This window comes from Malaclemys terrapin, chromosome 3 (assembly GCF_027887155.1).
Source record: "Malaclemys terrapin pileata isolate rMalTer1 chromosome 3, rMalTer1.hap1, whole genome shotgun sequence".
In the NCBI taxonomy this organism is placed as follows: Eukaryota; Metazoa; Chordata; order Testudines; family Emydidae; genus Malaclemys; species Malaclemys terrapin.
Window position 1 is genome coordinate 104,399,564 of NC_071507.1, and position 19,656 is coordinate 104,419,219.

The 19,656-nt window shown below is 41.2% G+C and overlaps 1 protein-coding gene across 10 annotated transcripts in view; it reads left to right on the forward strand.

Annotated features, from left to right (window-relative positions):
* The window catches only part of REPS1 (RALBP1 associated Eps domain containing 1), a 102,327-nt gene that overhangs the window by 46,478 nt on the left and 36,193 nt on the right, over positions 1-19,656 (forward strand). For 6 of the 10 annotated variants that reach the window (XM_054021655.1, XM_054021647.1, XM_054021646.1 and 3 more), the window contains exons 5-9: positions 614-741; positions 1,268-1,430; positions 1,753-1,816; positions 2,742-2,896; positions 16,344-16,483. In XM_054021655.1, the coding sequence (XP_053877630.1) occupies positions 614-741; positions 1,268-1,430; positions 1,753-1,816; positions 2,742-2,896; positions 16,344-16,483 (650 nt within the window). The remainder of the gene's footprint in view (positions 1-613; positions 742-1,267; positions 1,431-1,752; positions 1,817-2,741; positions 2,897-16,343; positions 16,484-19,656) is intronic. The other 4 variants (XM_054021649.1, XM_054021648.1, XM_054021654.1 and 1 more) reach the window with 2 other exon arrangements.

Genomic DNA, 19,656 nt, shown 5'->3' on the forward strand with positions numbered 1-19,656 from the left:
ATTGTTGAGTAAATGTCACACTGCATTAGCAATAGAGTTAAGTTATTAAATTATAGATATCAAGAAAACTGATGCCCAAAAATGAGCTGTTGCTGGAATTACAAATCAAAACATTAAGAAGGAAAAAAAATAGAAATAGCACAAGATATCTGAATTGCAGGAATGCTGTATGATAACTTTAAGTAACTGAATTAGTTTCTTTGCCTCTCAGTACAATGTTTGGTTTCTCTTCTCAGTTCTCTCTTTGAAGGGAAAAATATGAAGAAGTTTCATTTTAATTATTCTTGATATAGCACATGTTCACAACCCAGATTTTTTCTTAATATTTATAAATACCAGTGACAGTAAGCAATCCCTTCCTTTTTCTTTACAGTTTATATTTAAAGGAGTATTGTTCAGTATAGAATACTAATACACAATAAGGCAATGGAGAATAGCTTTGAATTTTTTTCACATTACTACAGTCTGGTTTGTGATTTTCGTCACAATTTTATTGTGCTTTTCTAAGAAGCACATTTATTTCAGTTTTCCATGGACTTTGTCCAGCTAAAGTTTTCTTAAATTTTTTTCAGGTTGTTATATTTTGAAAGGGAACTGTTTCTTTTGCTTTCAGGCTCATCTACTACTGGTGATTCCATATGGTCTGGCCATTCCCCGCCACCACATCAAGAAAACTGGGTCAGTTTTGCAGATACCCCACCAACCAGTACTCTTTTAGCCATGCATCCTGCTTCTGTCCAGGTGTGACATTTTATTGGTATTCATTTGATTTGCTTCATTCAAATTAATGTTGCAATCATCTTTTTCATACTTTCACTGCAGACTCATACTGTGGACCCAAATTTACTATGTTGTGGAGGTCAGAAATCTGTTCTAGGCTTATTTACCCAACAGATACTTCTGTATCATTGAGTTGTTAAATACTATACCTTATCATTTAGGAAAGTTCTTTTCAAAATTCAAAAATTGCTAACATTTGAAAAGCCAAATTTAAAAGTAACTGAGAATATTTGTACTTCGCTTTCTCTGCATACACTCCATACCTTTTTGTTGCTTACATAATTGCAGTCACTTCTACACCATTTAATGTGCAGATATATTTCCTATAGCTTGATAGTCCCAAATATGCAATCTGCTGACAGCTTCCTGCAACACTTAAACTTCGACAAGAAATAACTAAGCTTTGAAGGCAAGTAGTCTAGAGACAATGGCAGTCCATGTGATTGTTTTAGACAGATAATACTGAGGAAAAAATGTTTCATTGCAGGACCAGACAACAGTACGAACTGTAGCATCAGCTACAACTGCAAATGAAATTCGTAGGCAATCGAGTAGTTATGATGATCCCTGGAAAATAACTGATGAACAAAGGCAGTATTATGTAAATCAGTTTAAAACCATTCAACCTGATCTAAACGGATTTATTCCAGGTGAGTTCTTTAAACACAGAAGTTACTGTAGGTATAGCAATTTTGTATTCTCAAAGACAGCGTGCTGGTGGACATGGATTTATATACCATTTTGTAAGAAGTCCTATGTTTACTAAAAGTATTGGTACAATACAGCTCCATTGTGAGTAAAAAACTGAAGCTTTGAAACTAATTTTTCTATATAATAGGTCAGCTTTGTCAGTCTTACTCTTCTAATTAGCACCCTTTGCTAAATTGTTTAATTGTTTTTACCATAAACTTTAAGAGCCTTAGGTTGGTAAGCTTGCAATAAATATTAAGCATTATTGTTTTAATATTTCAGGGTCTGCAGCTAAAGAATTTTTTACCAAATCAAAACTACCTATTCTTGAGCTTTCTCACATTTGGTAAGTGTGAAGTGTCAAAGTTTGGGGTAGCTATTTTTGAGAACTGCAGCTATTTCATATTAGAGCTTGTCTGACAATCAGTCGGCACCTTTCATCTTCCTTCCTAGCAAGTGTCACCTGCACAAAATGCCAGTGCTATTCTAGTGTCAATCCTGTTCCCATTTAAGACAATATTACATTTTCCACTGACTTCAGTGGGATCAGGACTGGGCCCCTACTTACCAGGGAGCTAGAGCCCACAATGTCAGGTACTTCACACAACCAAAATGTGTTGAAATTGCATGGAAAAAGACGCATTTTTGTCATGCGTATTTCATTTAGTCACACATGCTTCTGGGTAAATTTGTTAAAGTCCCACAACGACTTAAACACAAATCTTACTCTTCATTTCAGTGTAGAATGAGTGCTACAATGCGAGACATGCTCATTCAATAACTTGTCCACAACAGATTTTGTCTCCTTCGTTAGCTCTTCAGATAACTTACATTTTGGATTCTAATTTAAATAAGATTGTTCTCTCATTAAATAAAAGTATGTAAAGTGTCAGACTGTAATATCTACATGCTGAAAAACTGCTGTATTATAATCTGCCACTAACTTACTTGATGCAGATAGTGCTGAGCAGAACCATAAGTGCTTAAAAATGCAGAAAATAAGGATAGTAAACTAAAGACTTAGCAATGTAACATGAAATGAGTTTAAACCCAGTCATTAATTTTAAAACCTGTCATTAATGAGGACTCATCTCTGTTAAAGAACACTCAAAATGCATAGCACTGTAGATCCTAAGTATTAACATGTGAAATGGAATTGTATAAAACACACATCTAACAATCTTTTAGATAAGGCAACAAAAGTATATAACCTGAAAATAAAATGACTTAGAGAGGAATTTGATTTTATTTATAGTAAGTTTTCCTTTTAGGGAACTGTCTGATTTTGATAAAGATGGCGCATTGACACTGGATGAGTTCTGTGCTGCTTTTCATCTGGTAGTTGCTAGGAAGAATGGCTATGACTTACCTGAAAAACTACCTGAAAGTTTAATGCCCAAACTGATTGATTTGGAAGACACAACAGGTAAGATGTGTGTTGCTAAAGAAACTTCATTGTATGTCCAGATGACAATCCAGTTACAGTTACAATCAAATAGCTGGTATTTGCAGAATTGCAAATAAACTTAGAAATTTAAACTTATTTTGTGATGGTACATGAAATGATCCACTCTCCTGAGTCATGTAATACATGAGGGTAAAACTTTCAAAAGTGCTTGCTTGACTTGAGAGTTTTAATGCTTAGTACTTAAATGCCAAAGTCACTTTTGAAAATAGAACTTAGGCTCCTAAGTCATATAAATGCTGGTGAAGATATTACCTATAGCCAATGTTACCTATAGGCGAAGAAGGATGGCTTTGTAGTTAGAGCACAGGAGATCTGAATACTATTCCTAGCTCTGCCACAAACTTCTGTGGCTTTGGATAAGCCATTTAATCTTTCTGTGCCTGTTTCCCTACCTGTAGAATGGACTACTTACTGACAAGGATGTGATGAGTCCTGTTCATTAATATTTGTAAACCACTTTGATTTTCTTGAATGGAAAATGCAAGCTACCATTTCCTGTAAATGGTGTGTATATATAGAAGTAAATTTGTTTTGTACTCATCTTTTGCTTCTTTATGGTGCATAAAGAAGCCCTGAATTTTATTTTAAATTTTTACTTCAGAAATACCAAACTTGCTTTAAAAGTTAAATCTTTTCTTTTTTTGCACTGGAGGACTTACTTAAATTTAATGCCAATTATTGTAATACTTAACGCACTGAATACATATTTAATACCAAAAAAAATTCATCTGTCTCAAAATGCTTACCAAGGTGGGAAAATACTAGCCTCATTTTACAGATGAGGAAACTGAGGTGTGCACAGCCTATAGAAGGGCAGAGAATGAAAACCATTCTGTGCCCTCTGTTTTTTTTACTGTAAAGGGCCAAGGAAATTAGAATGGGAGCTTCTTTGGTCCTTCATATGAACATGCTGAGTAACTGAAGCTTTAACAGCTATTCGCTATGACAGTTGTAAGGTATGACCATAAAGTTAGTTAAATTTGGAGGAAGTGGTTTTCAGGTGTCACTTCCTTGTTACTGGTGACTTTTATCAGCCTAGTTTACTGGTCACTGATAGTCTTCTAGGAAAAAAAATTAGACAAGATTTAGCAATCCATAGAAACCAATTGGGCCATGACACAGGTCATAAAGGATACAAACTTGATTTGTATTTCCTCTTATTTCACTTTTAAGGACAGTAGCAAATTAGTACTACTACTAAATCTTAAACCTTAGTAGTTTGGCCAAAAAAATCTTTTTTAAATCAGTAGGAATACAACTTTTCTTCTGCTATGGGTGTGCATGGTATGGTGGCCACTGTATAGGGATATCTTGTCTATTTTTAGTGGTCATTCTTCAGTGTTTTCCTCTGAGCTGAAGTATTTGTCAAGTCTTTGTTAAAATGATTTAGATATTTGATATAGGTAGCTCTAAAAGTCAGACACCCTTCTTCCCTCTGCTTCAAAAGTAAGAATTAAACTTCTGGCTTTCAGTTATGTGCCAAGTTTCTACCTAAGTGCAAAAGCAGTCTTTCCTTTTTTGTTAACTTCAAAATTTTAGAGGCATTCTTCCAAGCTTTAATTTACTGATGCCTGCTTCTAAAGACAAAAGCTGTATTTGAGCCTCCAAGTTTGAATTTGAAACTTTCATTTAATCTTTTTCACACATGTAGCAGTTTAAGAGCATTGAACATTTATTTGGGTTGTCTGCATTAGACAGTTGTACAGCTTTAAGTGGAGCAGCTCCCCGACTGTGTACTCCGTTACATCAGTATAAAGGTGCTTTTTACTGGTACACCTCTACCCCGATATAACACTAATTCGGATATAACGCAGTAAAGCAGTGCTCCGGGGAAGCGGGGCTGCGCACTCCGGCGGATCAAAGCAGAGATGACTTTCCTGTCTTATTGCATCAAGCATGATGAATTGCAAACGCTAGGGGAAGAAGATAATCAAATGTCAAGTAAAAGTAAGCTTTCCATGCACTACTACATTCAGAGAAAAAATACTGTCTACAACATCTTGGGGCCACTTAGGATTTCACACAAATCATAGTCCTAGAGTTTAAGGCCAGAAAGGACAACCAGATCATCGAAATAGAGGCCTCAGATGTATGTAATAATTCTATAGTATCTTCGTCTACATTGCTCTCCTCTAATGTGTTGAATATTTGAATGGGGTCACATCAACAGTTTTCTCCTCAGATACCTCAAAAGCTGGATGATTACTGTTTGCATTATAGTAGCTCCAAGGAGCCTCAGTCAGAATCAGGACCACACTGCAAGGGGCTGTGCCAGTATACAAGACTTTGCCCTAAATAATTTACAAGGTGTAACAGAGTGAAAACAAACAGAGAAGGAAAGGAAGACATGAATTAAAAATATAGGAGCATCAGGTCAGACTAGTTGTATGTACACTTAGCATGTTTGAAGTCTCATGCTGTTTATGTTTATAAATAAATTATATCAGTATTCTTGTTGACTGCTGGCTTGGGTGACATCTTATGGTCTGTTGCAGTGAAATGTGCAGTAGTTTACATTTCAATTCCTGTTATCTGAGTAACATTTTTAATGCCTTCCACTCTCAGCTGAGAATAGAGCCTTAAACCATTCACATAATTCAGAAGCAGTTCCATTATTTTTTTCTTGTAAATTTGCATTCAGGCCAGGTTACTGCAGTAATGCCATTTCCTTATAAGAAAAACAAGCTAAATCTGTTCCTTTCTTGGATGACTATCGAGGTACATCTGTTTGGAAGTAGCAGTTGCCTTACTTATAGGTTATGGATCTGTGGAGACCTGAGGAATTTTCCCAGAAAATAAGAAATTTCTGCAGGGGTTGGAGTGGGTGCTTTTCAGACTTAATTTCTCATTATTTTACAATGTCAAGTTAGAAAGTGATAAACTTACAGTACTTTCTAGCTTATTAAATTAAACCTTTGCTCCTGGACCATATTTTGTATAAAACCTACCTAATCCTTCAATCTACCTGTAGGAATAATAATAATAATAATAATAATGAATAATAATAAAAGGTATTGCCACAACACCAATTGAACCAAAATTCTTTTCTTGAATCTAAAGGCCGAATGGTCTTTATACAGCTCCTGCAAATGTGCCTTAAATGCCTAAACAATCATCATAGTTGGTCATTTGGACCCATTGTTCAAGAAAGCCATTTTGGAGGAATTGGGTCTATTAAGGCTTTGGGAAGGTAGGTGGTGGTAGTTGCCACCTGACCTCCACTTAAATAATTGGCTTGACTACTCTGAGTTCTATTGTGTGGGACTGCACAGAGTTATACTTCCATAACTGTTTCATTATCAAACCGAGCATCTTCCTTTCCCTTCTCATCTAATGTTGTTTCCAATACCTCTACTAACCCCAAATGTTCAGTCCTCTTCAAGCTTTGCAGTGTTCTGAGTTTGTGCAGAAGCACCTTTTTAATTTCACATATTCCACATCTAGCGCATTATACTTTAACTTCAGCATGTCACTTTGTGCTGCTGTAGCCTACCAGGCTTCACTGGCAACAAGGATTTGGGAACCTACATCCTAAGGGTATGTCTACACTACGGGATTAATCCGAATTTAGATAATTCGGATTTGAAAAACAGGTTGTATAAAGTCGAAATGGATGCGGCCACACTAAGCACATTACTTCGGTGGTGTGCGTCCAAGTACCAGGGCTAGCGTCGATTTCTGCACCGTTGCACTGTGGGTAGCAATTCCATAGCTATCCCATACTTCCCGCAGTCTCCCGCGCCCATTGGGATTGTGGGTTAAGATCCCAGTGCCTGATGGGACAAAAAACATCGTCGCAGGTGGTTCTGGGTACAGCCTCACCTCCCTCCCTCCCTGCATGAAAGCAACGGACGGCAGACAACCATTTTCGCGCCTTTTTTCCTGGGTGGGTGAACACTGCAGACTCCATACCATGGCAAGCATGGAGCCCGCTGAGCTCAAGACAGCAGTCATGAATATTGTAAACACCTTGCGCGTTCTCGTGGAGTTTATGCTCAGCCAGGACCAGAGAAACGAGGCGAGGAGGCAGCGGCGGCGGCAGCGCAGCGACAAGCATGATGAGGACATGGACACAGACACGGATACAGAATTCTGTGAAACCACGGGCCCCGGTGCTTTGGAGATCATGTTGTTAATGGGGCAGATTCTATCCATGGAACGCCGATTCTGGGCAAGGGAAACAAGCACAGACTGGTGGGACTGCATAGTGTTGCAGGTCTGGGACGATTCCCAGTGGCTGCGGAACTTTCGCATGCGTAAGGGCACTTTCATGGAACTTTGTGACTTGCTGTCCCCTGCCCTGAAACGCCAGAATACCAAGATGAGAGCAGCCCTCACAGTTGAGAAGCGCGTGGCAATAGCCCTGTGGCAGCTTGCAACGCCAGACAGCTACCGGTCAGTCGGGAATCAATTTGGAGTGGGCAAATCTACTGTGGGGGCTGCTGTGATGCAAGTAGCCAAAGCAATCACTCAGGTGCTGCTACGAAAGTTTGTGACTCTGGGAAATGTGCAGGCTATAGTGGATGGTTTTGCTGCAATGGGATTCCCTAACTGTGGTGGGGCAATAGACGGAACCCATATCCCTATCTTGGCACCGGAGCACCAAGCCACCGAGTACATAAACCGCAAGGGGTACTTTTCAATGGTGCTGCAAGCACTTGTGGATCACAAGGGACGTTTCACCAACATCAACGCGGGCTGGGCGGGAAGGGTTCATGACGCTCGCGTCTTCAGGAACACTACACTGTTTAAAGGGCTGCAGCAAGGGACTTACTTTCCGGACCAGAAAATAACCGTTGGGGATGTTGAAATGCCCATAGTTATTCTTGGGGACCCAGCCTACCCCTTAATGCCATGGCTTATGAAGCCGTACACAGGCAGCCTGGACAGGAGTCAGGAGCTGTTTAACTACAGGCTAAGCAAGTGCAGAATGGTGGTAGAATGTGCATTTGGCCGTTTAAAAGGTCGCTGGCGTTCATTATTGACTCGCTCTGACCTCAGCCAAAGAAATCTCCCCATTGTTATTTCTGCTTGCTGTGTGCTCCACAATCTCTGTGAAAGTAAGGGGGAGACCTTTATGGCGGGGTGGGAGGCTGAGGCAAATCGCCTGGCTGCTGATTACGCGCAGCCAGACACCAGGGCGATTAGAAGATCACACCATGAAGCGCTGTGCATCAGAGAAGCTTTGAAAACCAGTTTCATGGCTGGCCAGGCTACCGTGTGAAATATCTGTTTGTTTCTCCTTCATGAAAACCCTCCCCCTTTACTGACTGATTTTCTGTAAGGAACCCACCCTGCCCCTTCCCCCAGCTTTCTTTCAAACCAAATAAAGTCACTATCATTTAAAAATCATTTATTCTTTATTAATAGATTAGAAAAAGAGGGAGGGAACCCGGGTGGTATTTGGGAGGAGGATTGCTGGGAAGGAAAAAGCCACAAAGAAAAGGTTAAAAAAATGACAGCCTTTTGCTTGGGCTGTCTACTGGGGTGGAATGGGAAGGTGTACGGAGCCTCCCCCCCCCCCCGAGTTCTTACACGTCTGGGTGAGGAGGATACGGAACATGGGGAGGGGGGAGGGTGGAACAGGGGCTGAAGCGGCAGTCTGTTATCCAGCAGCCGTTCCTGAACCTCCACCAGACGCCGGAGCAGCCCCAGCGTTGCATCCTTCATCCTCTGGTCTTCCTGCCGCCACCTCTCCTCACGTTGGTCCCTCCTCTCCTCACGTTGGTCCCTCCTCTCCTCACGTTGGTCCCTCCTGTCCTCACGTTCACTGACGTCTTTCCTATACTTTGAAACTGTTTCCTTCCACTCATTCACATGAGCTCTGTCACTGCGGCTGGATTCCATAATTTCAGAAAACATGTCCTCCCGCGTTCTCTTCTTACGACGCCTTATCTGTGATAACCTTCGGGATGGAGGAGGGAGGCTTGAGGAATTTGCAGCTGCTGTAGGGAGGGGAAAAAAGAGAGAATTGTTTTAAAAGCTACATTTTGCAGAACAATGCTTATACTCTTTCACGGTGACCAACACTGTTCACATTACATAGCACATGTGATTTCTGTGCAAGGTCGCATTTTGCCTCTTAATGCTGAGTGCCTGTGGCTTTGCTGCTAGAGATCACAGGTCTGGGCAACAGAATTCGGCTTGCATGCGGCCATGGTAAGCTTCTACGCCCTCCTTTCCCACATACCAAGCATAGCTTGTAGAGTGCTGCAGAATTGGGAAATGAAGTGGCAGCACTCCACACGAGCTGTGTCCAATCTCAGCCAGTTGGGGGGGGCAGTGTGGGGGGGCTTGTCTGGGCCCCTTCAGGCAAGTAGAGTGCTGCGGTTTTTCTGTTAACATTCAGCAGCACCAGAAAACAAACTAACCACCCCCCCCTCGCCATGAATTCTCTGGGATGATCGCTGTACCCCTCCCCCCCACCGCGTGGCTGGTATCAGGGAAGATCCCTGCTAGCCAAACGCGAAAAACTCAGGGCCAATTTCCCATCTGCGCTTGGCTAACTGCAGGGAAGGATTTATTTTCCGCCACAGGCAAACAGCCCAGTAGGAACGGCCACCTCTGTCCCCTTAATTAAGTTCCCGTATTTCAACCAGGTTACCAGGAGTGATATCACTCTCCTGAGGATTACACAACAAGATAAAGAACGGATGTTACTTGAATGCCAGCAAACACCGGGACCATACGCTGCTAGGCTTTGTCAGGCAATGATACCAGATTACTTGCTGCAAGCATGGCGTGGTCAAGTGTCCTACCATGGAGGAGGGAATAAAGATGCACTGCCCAGAAACCTTCTGGCAAGGCTTTCGGAGTACCTCCAGGAGAGCTTCATGGAGATGTCCCTGGAGGATTTCCGCTCCATCCCCATACACGTTAACAGACTTTTCCAGTAGCTACAGACTTTTCCAGTAGCTGAACTGACCGCGAATGCAAAGTCAGGCAAAGTAATCATTAAAAAACGTTTGCTTTTAAAACAAGTTTTATATTTTAAAAGGTAAACTCACCTGAGGTCCCTTCCATGGGGTCAGAGTCTTGGGTACTGGCTTGGGAGGCTTGGGAGGGTACTTCAGTCAGGGTGATAAAAAGATCCTGGCTGTTGGGGAGAATGGAGTGCTGTGTGCTCTCTGCAAGCTCATCCTCATCCTCCTCCTCCTCCTCTCCCCCATCGGCAGAATCCTCAGGCGTCGCTGATGAGACTATCCCCGACCCAGAATCCACGAACACAGGTGGGGTAGTGGTGGCAGCCCCCCCTAGAATTGCATGCAGCTCGGCGTAGAAGCGGCATGTCCGCGGCTCTGACCCGGAGTGACCGTTTGCCTCCTTTGTTTTTTGATAGGCTTGTCTGAGCTCCTTGACTTTCACGCGGCACTGATCCGAGTCCCTATTGTGGCCTCTCTCCATCATGCCCTTGGAGATTTTTTCAAAAGTTTTTGCATTTCGTCTTTTAGAACGAAGTTCTGCAAGCACTGAATCCTCTCCCCATACAGCGATCAGATCCAATACCTCCCTCACGGTCCATGCTGGTGCTCTTTTTCGATTATCAGCCTGCATGGTTACCTGTGCTGATGAGCTATCTGTGGTCACCTGTGCTCTCCACGCTGGGCAAACAGGAAATGGAATTCAAATGTTCGCGGGGCTTTTCCTGTCTACCTGGCCAGTGCATCCGAGTTTAGATTGCTGTCCAGAGCGGTCACAATGATGCACTGTGGGATAGCTCCCGGAGGCCAATACCATCGAATTGCGGCCACACTAACCCTAATTCGAATTGCTAAAATCGATTTTGGCACTACTCCGCTCGTCGGGGTGGAGTACAGAAATCGATTTAAAGGGCCCTTTACATCGAAATAAATAGCGTCGTTGTGTGGACGGTTGCAGGGTTAATTCGAATTAAAGCTGATAAATCCGAATTAAAGTCGTAGTGTAGACCAGGCCTTAGTCTTCTCATTCAGCTTATTAGCTGCTGCTTCTGTGGCTTCACTGAGCTGATTCTTATGTTTTCTACATTCATTCCTCAAGGTGGTGCACTTTGCTTGCAGAACTGTAGCCGCCAAATACGGTTCCTGAAAGACAGCTGCCTTCAAACTGTGCCTTCTTTGCTTTGTGATTATTTAAGAAAGCTGCAGTTAGGTTTTTCCACAACTATCATGGGGGTCTCCTAATCAATATTTCCATGCAGTCAATGGACCTCTGCCATGCTTTGCCAAAAATGTATATACATAGGTACTTAATATACCCTCCATTTCCTTTCTTTTACTGAACTTCTCTGTAAAAGATCCTTATAATGGCCCTGGAGGATAGGATGCTGTCCCTTCTGTCCAAGGGTCTGGAGCAACCAAAATTAGTGTCAGTGGGATCCTGGACAAGTCCCCAAAGTGGGGTGGGTGTGTGTGTGTGTGTGTGTTTGTACATACATACATACATACATGGTATCACCATGACACCATTCAACCATAAATTCCTTTATTAAATCTAAAGGCTTTAATGGTCTTTATACAGGTACTCAAAATATACCTTAAATGTCTGTCTGATCGTCACACTCATATGTTAACATGCAGCCATAAGTAAGGCTATGGTCTAATCATGAGTATTTTTAATAAGTCAGGATCAGTTCACGGGCAAAAAACGAAAATCATGGCCCCATGACCACTCCATGACTTCTACTAAAAATACTCATGATTGAATCTGGGGCAGGGGGAAAGCTGGGGGCCTACTTTGGGGGAAGAACCCCAGGGGGCCCACCACTGTTCAGGCCCCCGCTGAAGGGGGGCTTCCGGGGGACCTGTCACCGCCCTGGGCACGGCTGGGGTGGAGGCAGGGAGCCTCCCAGGGGCCACCAGAGCAGCAGCCGGTGCAGCTTGACTGCAAGACTGCCCAAGCAACCGGCTCATTGTCAATATGAGAAATTTCTAGCTACATTAAAGATTATCTCATTTGCCTGGACACCTCTGATCAGAGTGAAATAAAAACGTTGGCATTAGATTCCTTTAAAGTCATTGTGTTTTTAAAGATTTTTAAATTTGCAAAATTTTCATACTATCCTCTTGATTTTAGGTTACTAAAAAGAAAAGGAAATTAACATATACATGCGTATTCTTAATAATGTTTTTTTAAAAAATAGGTGCTCTGCCTCAACAAAAGTGGACGCTGATCTCAAAATGGAGGAAGTAAATGGTATTTGGGACTATTATACCCATGATACAAACCTCTAATTTAACACCGATCTTTTAAGGCAAGGGTAGTCAATAAGCTTATTTTTCTTCCATGTTTTTTTTGCCCCAAACAATCCATTATCTATGCTATGTCCCTGTCCTGTTCCTCTTGCTGTTCACAAAAAGCAACCAAGTAAATGATTATATACTTGACTACCCCAGTGTGGAAGACTTAGTGTGTAGTGGGCCATCTGTGTTAAAACACTACTTCAGTATTGTGACATTAGTGAGCTGGAAGGCTCCTTATAGCCCAAGGAACCCATTTAGGCACATTTAGATAAAAAGATGTTTTTCAACAGACCTGCATCCATCTGAAACCCTGAAAGCTTCTGTATCAGAAAGTACTATAATTTTATTTAGGGCTGTCTATTAATCACAGTTAACTCATACGATTAACTAAAAAAAATTAATCACTATTAAAAAAATTAATCACAATCACAGTTTTAATCTCACTGTTAAACAATAGAATACCAATTGAAATTTATTAAATATTTTGGATGTTTTTCTGTGTTTTCATATATATTGTATTCTGTGTTGTAATTGAAATCGGTGTATATTTTTATTACAAATATTTGCACTGTAAAAATGATAAACAAAAGAAAGTATTTTTCAGTTTGCACTACAGTACTTGCACAACAAAGATTACCTCATACAAGTGCAACTTACAACTTTAGATTTTTTTAATTTTCAAAAATAAATATAAAGTGAGCACTGTACACTTGTATTGTGTTGTAATTGAAATCAATATATTTGAAAATGTAGAAAATATCTAAAATATTTAAATAGTATTCTATTAACAGTGTGATTAATCATGAAAAAAAATTTTAATCACTTGACAGCCCTAATTTTACTCTGATTTTTCCACTCCTGCTTAGTCAAATATTTTACTCTTAAAAAAAATCTTAAAATTTCTTGCTGCTTCAGCTACTGATGGTATGTCTACACTGCAATTAAACATCTGCATCTGGCCCATGTCATCTGAATTGGGGATGTGTAGTTGCGATGTGTATATTTGGGCTCAGGCTGAAGCCTGGGATCTGGAACCCCATAGCTCCAGTCGAAGCCCAAGCCATTGGTGTTTAATTGCAGTGTAGACATACCCTCAGTGTCCATCTCCATTGAAAACAGACTTATAATGAATGGCCAGTCTCATGCAACAGGGAAGAATAATAGAAATGTAGAACTAGAAGACTACCAACTAACTAACCTGCGTCTTCCTTTCTGTAGACTTACCCATTACTACTTGTCATATCTTCAGTGGACATGGAGGACAATTGAACTCTGTCCTCTTTATAAAAGCCCTTTACATATTTGAAGGCTGTTATTAGGACCGCTTCCCTCCCTCCAGTTGTCTTTTTTTCAAGATTAAACTGCCAATTTTTTAACCTTTCCTTATAGGTCAGGTTTTCTATCAAGTGTTGTATTTACTTTGCCCCAGTAATAACTCTTTTATACAAAACTTCTGAACACAAACCTTTTATCTTATTTTCCCTAAAATACTCTTAAGTTAACACTTGCATGGTTCAGACTTCTGTATACAAATCAGCAAGCAAGCAAAGGGAGGAGAAAATCCCAATACTGCCAATTCTTGGGAATTTATCTTATGACAAATCTTGTGATATTTGGGTTTTTTAAAGCACCAGCTCCTGGAGTTGGAGTTGGGTGATGGTGTTTTTTAAATGAAAGCAGAGATTGTGTTTTTAGCCCATGTGATTTGTATTATGTGGAAGGTAATGCTGTGATGTCTGTCAGTGGGTTGGAGCATCACTAAGAAGGACAGTTGTGGGGCTGGGACTAGTCGGGCTCTTTGTTTTCTGACATTGAGGTGTTTTTATTCTGAAAGCGTACATGGCACTGCCAGTTAACCATTTCTGTTAAAGTTTTAGCCAGTGAATTTCCCTTATGTTTTTGAGGAAGTGGTGTTAGTGAATGGTGGGAGGGCTTTGTTGGGGTACCTGTGAGGGAGACTGGGAGACTTCCTCCAAACACTTCAGTGTTACTCCGTTACCAGCTTTGCCTTCCCCGTGACCTCTCCATGCCCACAGTAGTGCTGGAGGGGCTGGGAGGAGGATGGTAGGTGATTACTGATGGGGTGTGAGGAGCACATCTGCTCGCTGAAGTCAGCAAGGGAAAGCCGTGGGAACCCCAGGTTCTGCACTCCAGAGGGTAATGGAGAGGGACGGGGCTTTACACAACTCTGAAGCATGGGAGGATTGCAGAGATGTGAAGTGAATTATTCATCTGGGATGAATCTGAACACCACTCTCCCTTCTCTTCCCCCCTCCACCTCCGCCCATCTGATGAATCCAGTTTGATGCAGTAGCTCAGAGATGTGAATTGACCCATTTATCTTGATTGGTGTTCTGATGTTCCCAAAGTCTGCCCCAACCCCTGTTTTCAACACTATCTCAACATGCACATAGACTTCAGAGCAATTTGAATATTAGATCCTTATTGGGATGCTGTAACTTTACCAAATAACCCTCAGCTTACACCAGTAACACTATTCTGGCCCAGCAGTATTATAGTGGGACATGTAACACTACCACAGGGGTCAGCAACCTTTCAGAAGTGATGTGCTAAGTCTTCATTTATTCGTGGTAATTTAAGGTTTCGTGTGCCAGTAATACATTTTACATTTACAGGGGCTGGTGGCTGGGACCCCGGGCCGGCAGCAGGCTGAGCAAGGCCGGCGGCCGGGACCCCGGGGCCAGCAGTGGGCTTAGCCGCTCAGCCCGCTGCCAGTTTGGGTTTCCATCCACTGGCCCCTGCCGGCCCAGGGTTCCGTCCCTCCAGGCCGGCGGCAGCATGCCACAGTAAATCAGCTCGCATGCCACCTTTGGCACGTGTGCCATAGGTTGTCAACACCTGTACTATCACAATTAAAGCTGCACCAGGATCTTCATTTTAACAAGGGTGAAAAAGTTGTATGAAAATAGTCGGGGATAGAGTATCATTTTTAAATGTTTATAATAGCTTGTTCACTGCTTGGTTTTTTCCTACATTAGTTAGTAGGGGAAGCTTACATCGACCTAACTCTAGCTCAGCCCCAGGTGGAAGCAAGCTCTCATCCCTGGCCAGAACCACAGTGGAGCTCACGGTCCTGGCCAGAGCACTGAGCCTAGAGTCCTTCCACCTGTAGCCCCGCCCATGGCCCTACCCCATTCTGCCTCTGCCCCTGCTCTGCCTCTTTCCCTGTGGACCTATCCCCCTCTCACTCTTCTCCATCTCACCCTCCCACCCCCGTTGCGGCCCTGAGACTGCGATAGGGAGCGAGAGCTCCTCCATACTCACAGCTGTGGCAAGGGGAGATTTTTCCAACCAATTTGGGACCCCTGGGGCACAGGCACCGTGGGGCTGTGCGGTAATCTGCCAGTGTCCTTCTCCCCCTCCAACTTCTGTAATGGCATGAGGTTTGGGGAGGCTTAGCCTCCATTATGTGCAGCCCAAGGGTATTAAGCAATAAGAGGACTAAGATACAGACTAATACTTCAAGTTCTAGTTTTTCAAGAGGATCGTGGGAGAGGCAATACCACTTGAAGGTTAGAGCATGGGAATTAAAAGTGGAAACTCTTGAGTTGTCTATCAGCCACTGTTTGTTTGGGCAAATCACTTATTTGTAAAATGGGAGTAATACTTTGCTTCCTCACAAGTGTTGTAAGAATTAGTACTTGTAAAGCATTTTAAGATGTAAAGCACTATTAGATGCTTGTCGTCTCGGTGACAAAACTATTTCTACAAGAACCAATTGAAGAAGCAGATAGAGATGGTTTCATGTAGGTGTCTAAAAGGCAAATAAGGAATAGTAGGGTGCAGAATAAAAGATAACTGAGGCTTTGTCTACACTAGCACTTTTGTTGGCAAAACTTTTGTCAGTCGGGGGGGGGAACCCACCCCTGATCGACACAAGTTTCACCGTCAAAAGCACTAGTGTGGACAGCGCTATGTCGGTGGGAGATGCTCTCCCGCCACCATAGCTACTGTCGCTCATTGGGGATGGTTTAATTATCAGTGAGACAGCTTTATCCTGCTAGCATAGAGCAGCTACACAGGAGATGTTACAGTGGCGCAGTTGCAGCGGTACAACTGTGCTGCTGTAAGGTCAGTAGTGAAGACATAGCCTATGTTTTCCATGAGGCATCGGCAGCTTTTCAACAAATAGAGATTGATTAAATGTTTGTTTTGATTTATAGTGGTTCCTGTCATTTCAGAAGTTGGAGATCAATCTGGTGAGGTAGGTTACTCCAGCTCTCCAGCAGAAGCACCTCCAAGCAAGTCTCCATCAATGCCATCCCTAAACCAGACCTGGCCAGAACTAAATCAGAGCAGCGAGGTTAGTAAAAGCTTCGTTTTATTTGAGAAGTATTTAGTGGCCACTAACTAAACTGTGTATAGGTTCATGTTTCATCATATATAGAATGTTACAACATGAAACTGCAAGTTAAATGAGCTAAACTTTCTAGCATTTCTTATATAATCATGCAAGACTTCTAATAGGCATGTACGCTGGCTCTGAAGAATGTCTTCAACAGAGCAGTTAATCTTTTACTCAAACATAGGAAAATCATAAGCGTTTAAAATATCATATTGAAGGTAATATTTCCTTTCTCCCAAATCAGTAGGGAGCACAGTGATGTATAAAATATCATTAATTAAATTCTGCTTGACCTTAATACAGTTTTCTTGTAGCGTGTTTGCTGAATAATAAATGGTTAGTATATAACTGACTCCTCCACATCTAGTACTCTGAAGGCTTTTGAGGTCAATGCTAAGTTACAAAATACTCCTGCTGGAAGTACAGTTATCTCCAGGGGGATTTCCAAGTCTCATTAATGATGGAGTTAAATGAAAGCTTAAACCTAAAACACTATCAGCAGAATAAAGAATCCATTTTATTTATTTATTTTATTTGATGATTCAGGGTCACAAATTACTTTGAAATCAAAGCTACTGTTGCTAACATTTTAACTTTTTACTAACTGTCATTTTTATATTATGTATCCTTGGTACTTAACAAAGCAGTATCTAAAGAACTTCTGATTAAGCCATGTCAGACAAGTCTTATTTAGATTTCCGTTTTTGATACATCACCAAAGGTAGCAACTTATTCCACGACTGTGTGCTTCAGTATCCTTGTCTCCATTATCTTTTACCAAGATTGACTTGAAGAGTCAGCCTGCTTCTGAAATATGACCTAAGACTCAGGTTATAAACCAGCTAATTCTTAGAGCTATTTTATTATATGGAGCTATACCTGTCTCCTAAAACTGGAAGGGACCTTGAAAAGTCATAGTCCAGTCCCTTGCCTTCACAGCAAGACCAAGTACAGTCCCTGACAGATTTTTGCCCCACATCCCTAAATGGCCCCCTCAAGGATTGAACTCACAACCCTGGGTTTAGCAGGCCAATGCTCAGACCACTGAGCTATCCCTCCCCCTGTTGGTGTTGCATTGTAAACTCTTTGGGGCAAGGAAAGACATTTTGTTTGTACAGTGCCTAACAAAATGGGATCCGTATGTTCCAAGACTGGTGTTCCTAGGTGCTACCACAATATAAATAAGATGATGCAGGGTTTAATCTATATTACCTTAGTGCAGAAAAACTAGAAAAGTATTGGAAATACTGGTTATTACAGTAAGGTACGAAAATAATGGGAGCTATAGTCTAGCATGTAAAGCGATATTGCCCTAGAAGAATATTTCATGTGCAGTAGAGCCACAAAGCACTGTATACGTTTCATTGAGTGTAGGCTGTTTGCAATGAAACAATCATGGAGTTCTCCAGGATTCCTTCTGCATATGTCCAAGGCTGTAGGTGTTTAGGCTCTGGGGCGCTTAATTACCTGATCCTCTCGAACTGTTTGCCCCAGATATCTCACTTCAGTGTCCATGAGCTGCCAACCGCAGGAAATCTTTCATTTCAGTAGGGAATAGTTTTTACAAACTGAATAGGAAGAAGAGTGGGAGAGCTCAATTTGAGCAAGTAGTCAGTTTTCAGACCAGAATTTGTTGTTCACTTATTACCTTTGCTTTCAAAATGTGAAGTGAAGGACTACAGCATCACAAAGTTTGAGACAGATTCCTTTAGTAAATTGTATAATGAACTGCAATGTATCATCTAATAGAATTGTCGCATCTGACACATGAGAAATATTAATTGGAGAGCCATTTTTAGTGCAGATGCTTTATAATTCTGAAATATGTAACTCACCAGCAAGATAGCCTCAATCCCACAAAAAAGTATGGTGGCACTAGTGGAAGGCATTGCCTGAAAAACTTAGCAAAACAATTCAAAGCTGTAATAAATTAGTGAGCTGATTTCAGTCAAGTAAACTAATAATACCTTTGTGAAATATTAACATGTATCAGGCTTAACAGGACATCTGTTCTAAATTTTTTAATTCAGCAACCCAAGTTATCTTTAAAGGTTGCTTTCTGTGTGAACATTCCGTCAGCTAGAAGAGTAGAACTACTAATTCTTTTTCTATACTCTGATAACACTGACTTTACATACTTGACTAAAATGATACAAGCCAAGATTTTTTTTAAATAAGTTGCTCCTAAAGCTATTTTCCATATCCAGATTTAGGCACCTAATAAGTGGCTTAAATTTGCAAGTGCTCATCATCCAGCAGCTCCCATTTCTCCCCAAGTGACTTCAGTGATGTTTAACTTCCCTGTAGTATTTCAGATATATCCACAATAGATGCTCAGCGCTCTTGAAAATTTGATTTAGGTATCTAAAAATGGACTTATGAGCTTAAATTTAGGCTCTAATTTCTTGCTCATAAGAATATTGTAGTTCCATATTGTGCCCACAGTGGAAACGCGCTAAAAGAAAAACTACAAGAACATCACTCTCTCCCTTAAACAAGAAAACCTTAATTTAAATATAACCTGTTCCTATTTCAGGCCAAGTAATGTCTGAACTCAGTTTTCACCATATGTGAAATTTTGGCTGAAGAAAATGAGTAAAAACGTTTGCATTCTCCTGAAATGTCACCTGCTGGGACCCAGCGAATCATTACTTTCAACTGAAAAAAGGAAATATTGTTCCTACTTTGTAAACCTATTACCTTGAGCAATTTTCATAAATAACATTTCACTGTAAGGTGAATGTACCTGCATATACGTACAGTGCATCTAGAAGAAAGAATTTGTACTTAAATGATCTCTGGATTTCCTACCCTGTGTCCAGCCAATGCTAAATTATATCTACATTGTGTAAGATGGATTTTACAGGTATAAACAGTCATAGGTAAATTCTTTTGTCAGGAATTAGAAGGTCATAAGGTCATACCATTATGTGTTGAAAAGATGTATTCCCAACATATAGTACTTATAGTTACAATAAAGATTTGATTGTAATAGATGTCACAGTAATTTGGCAATCCATAACGTACCTATTCCTTGAACTAGACACTGGTGTGGAGAACAAGTAAGAAGAAATAACCTGTAATGGTTTCGGGTAGACAACCTCACTACTCTAGTACAGTTGCTTCACAAT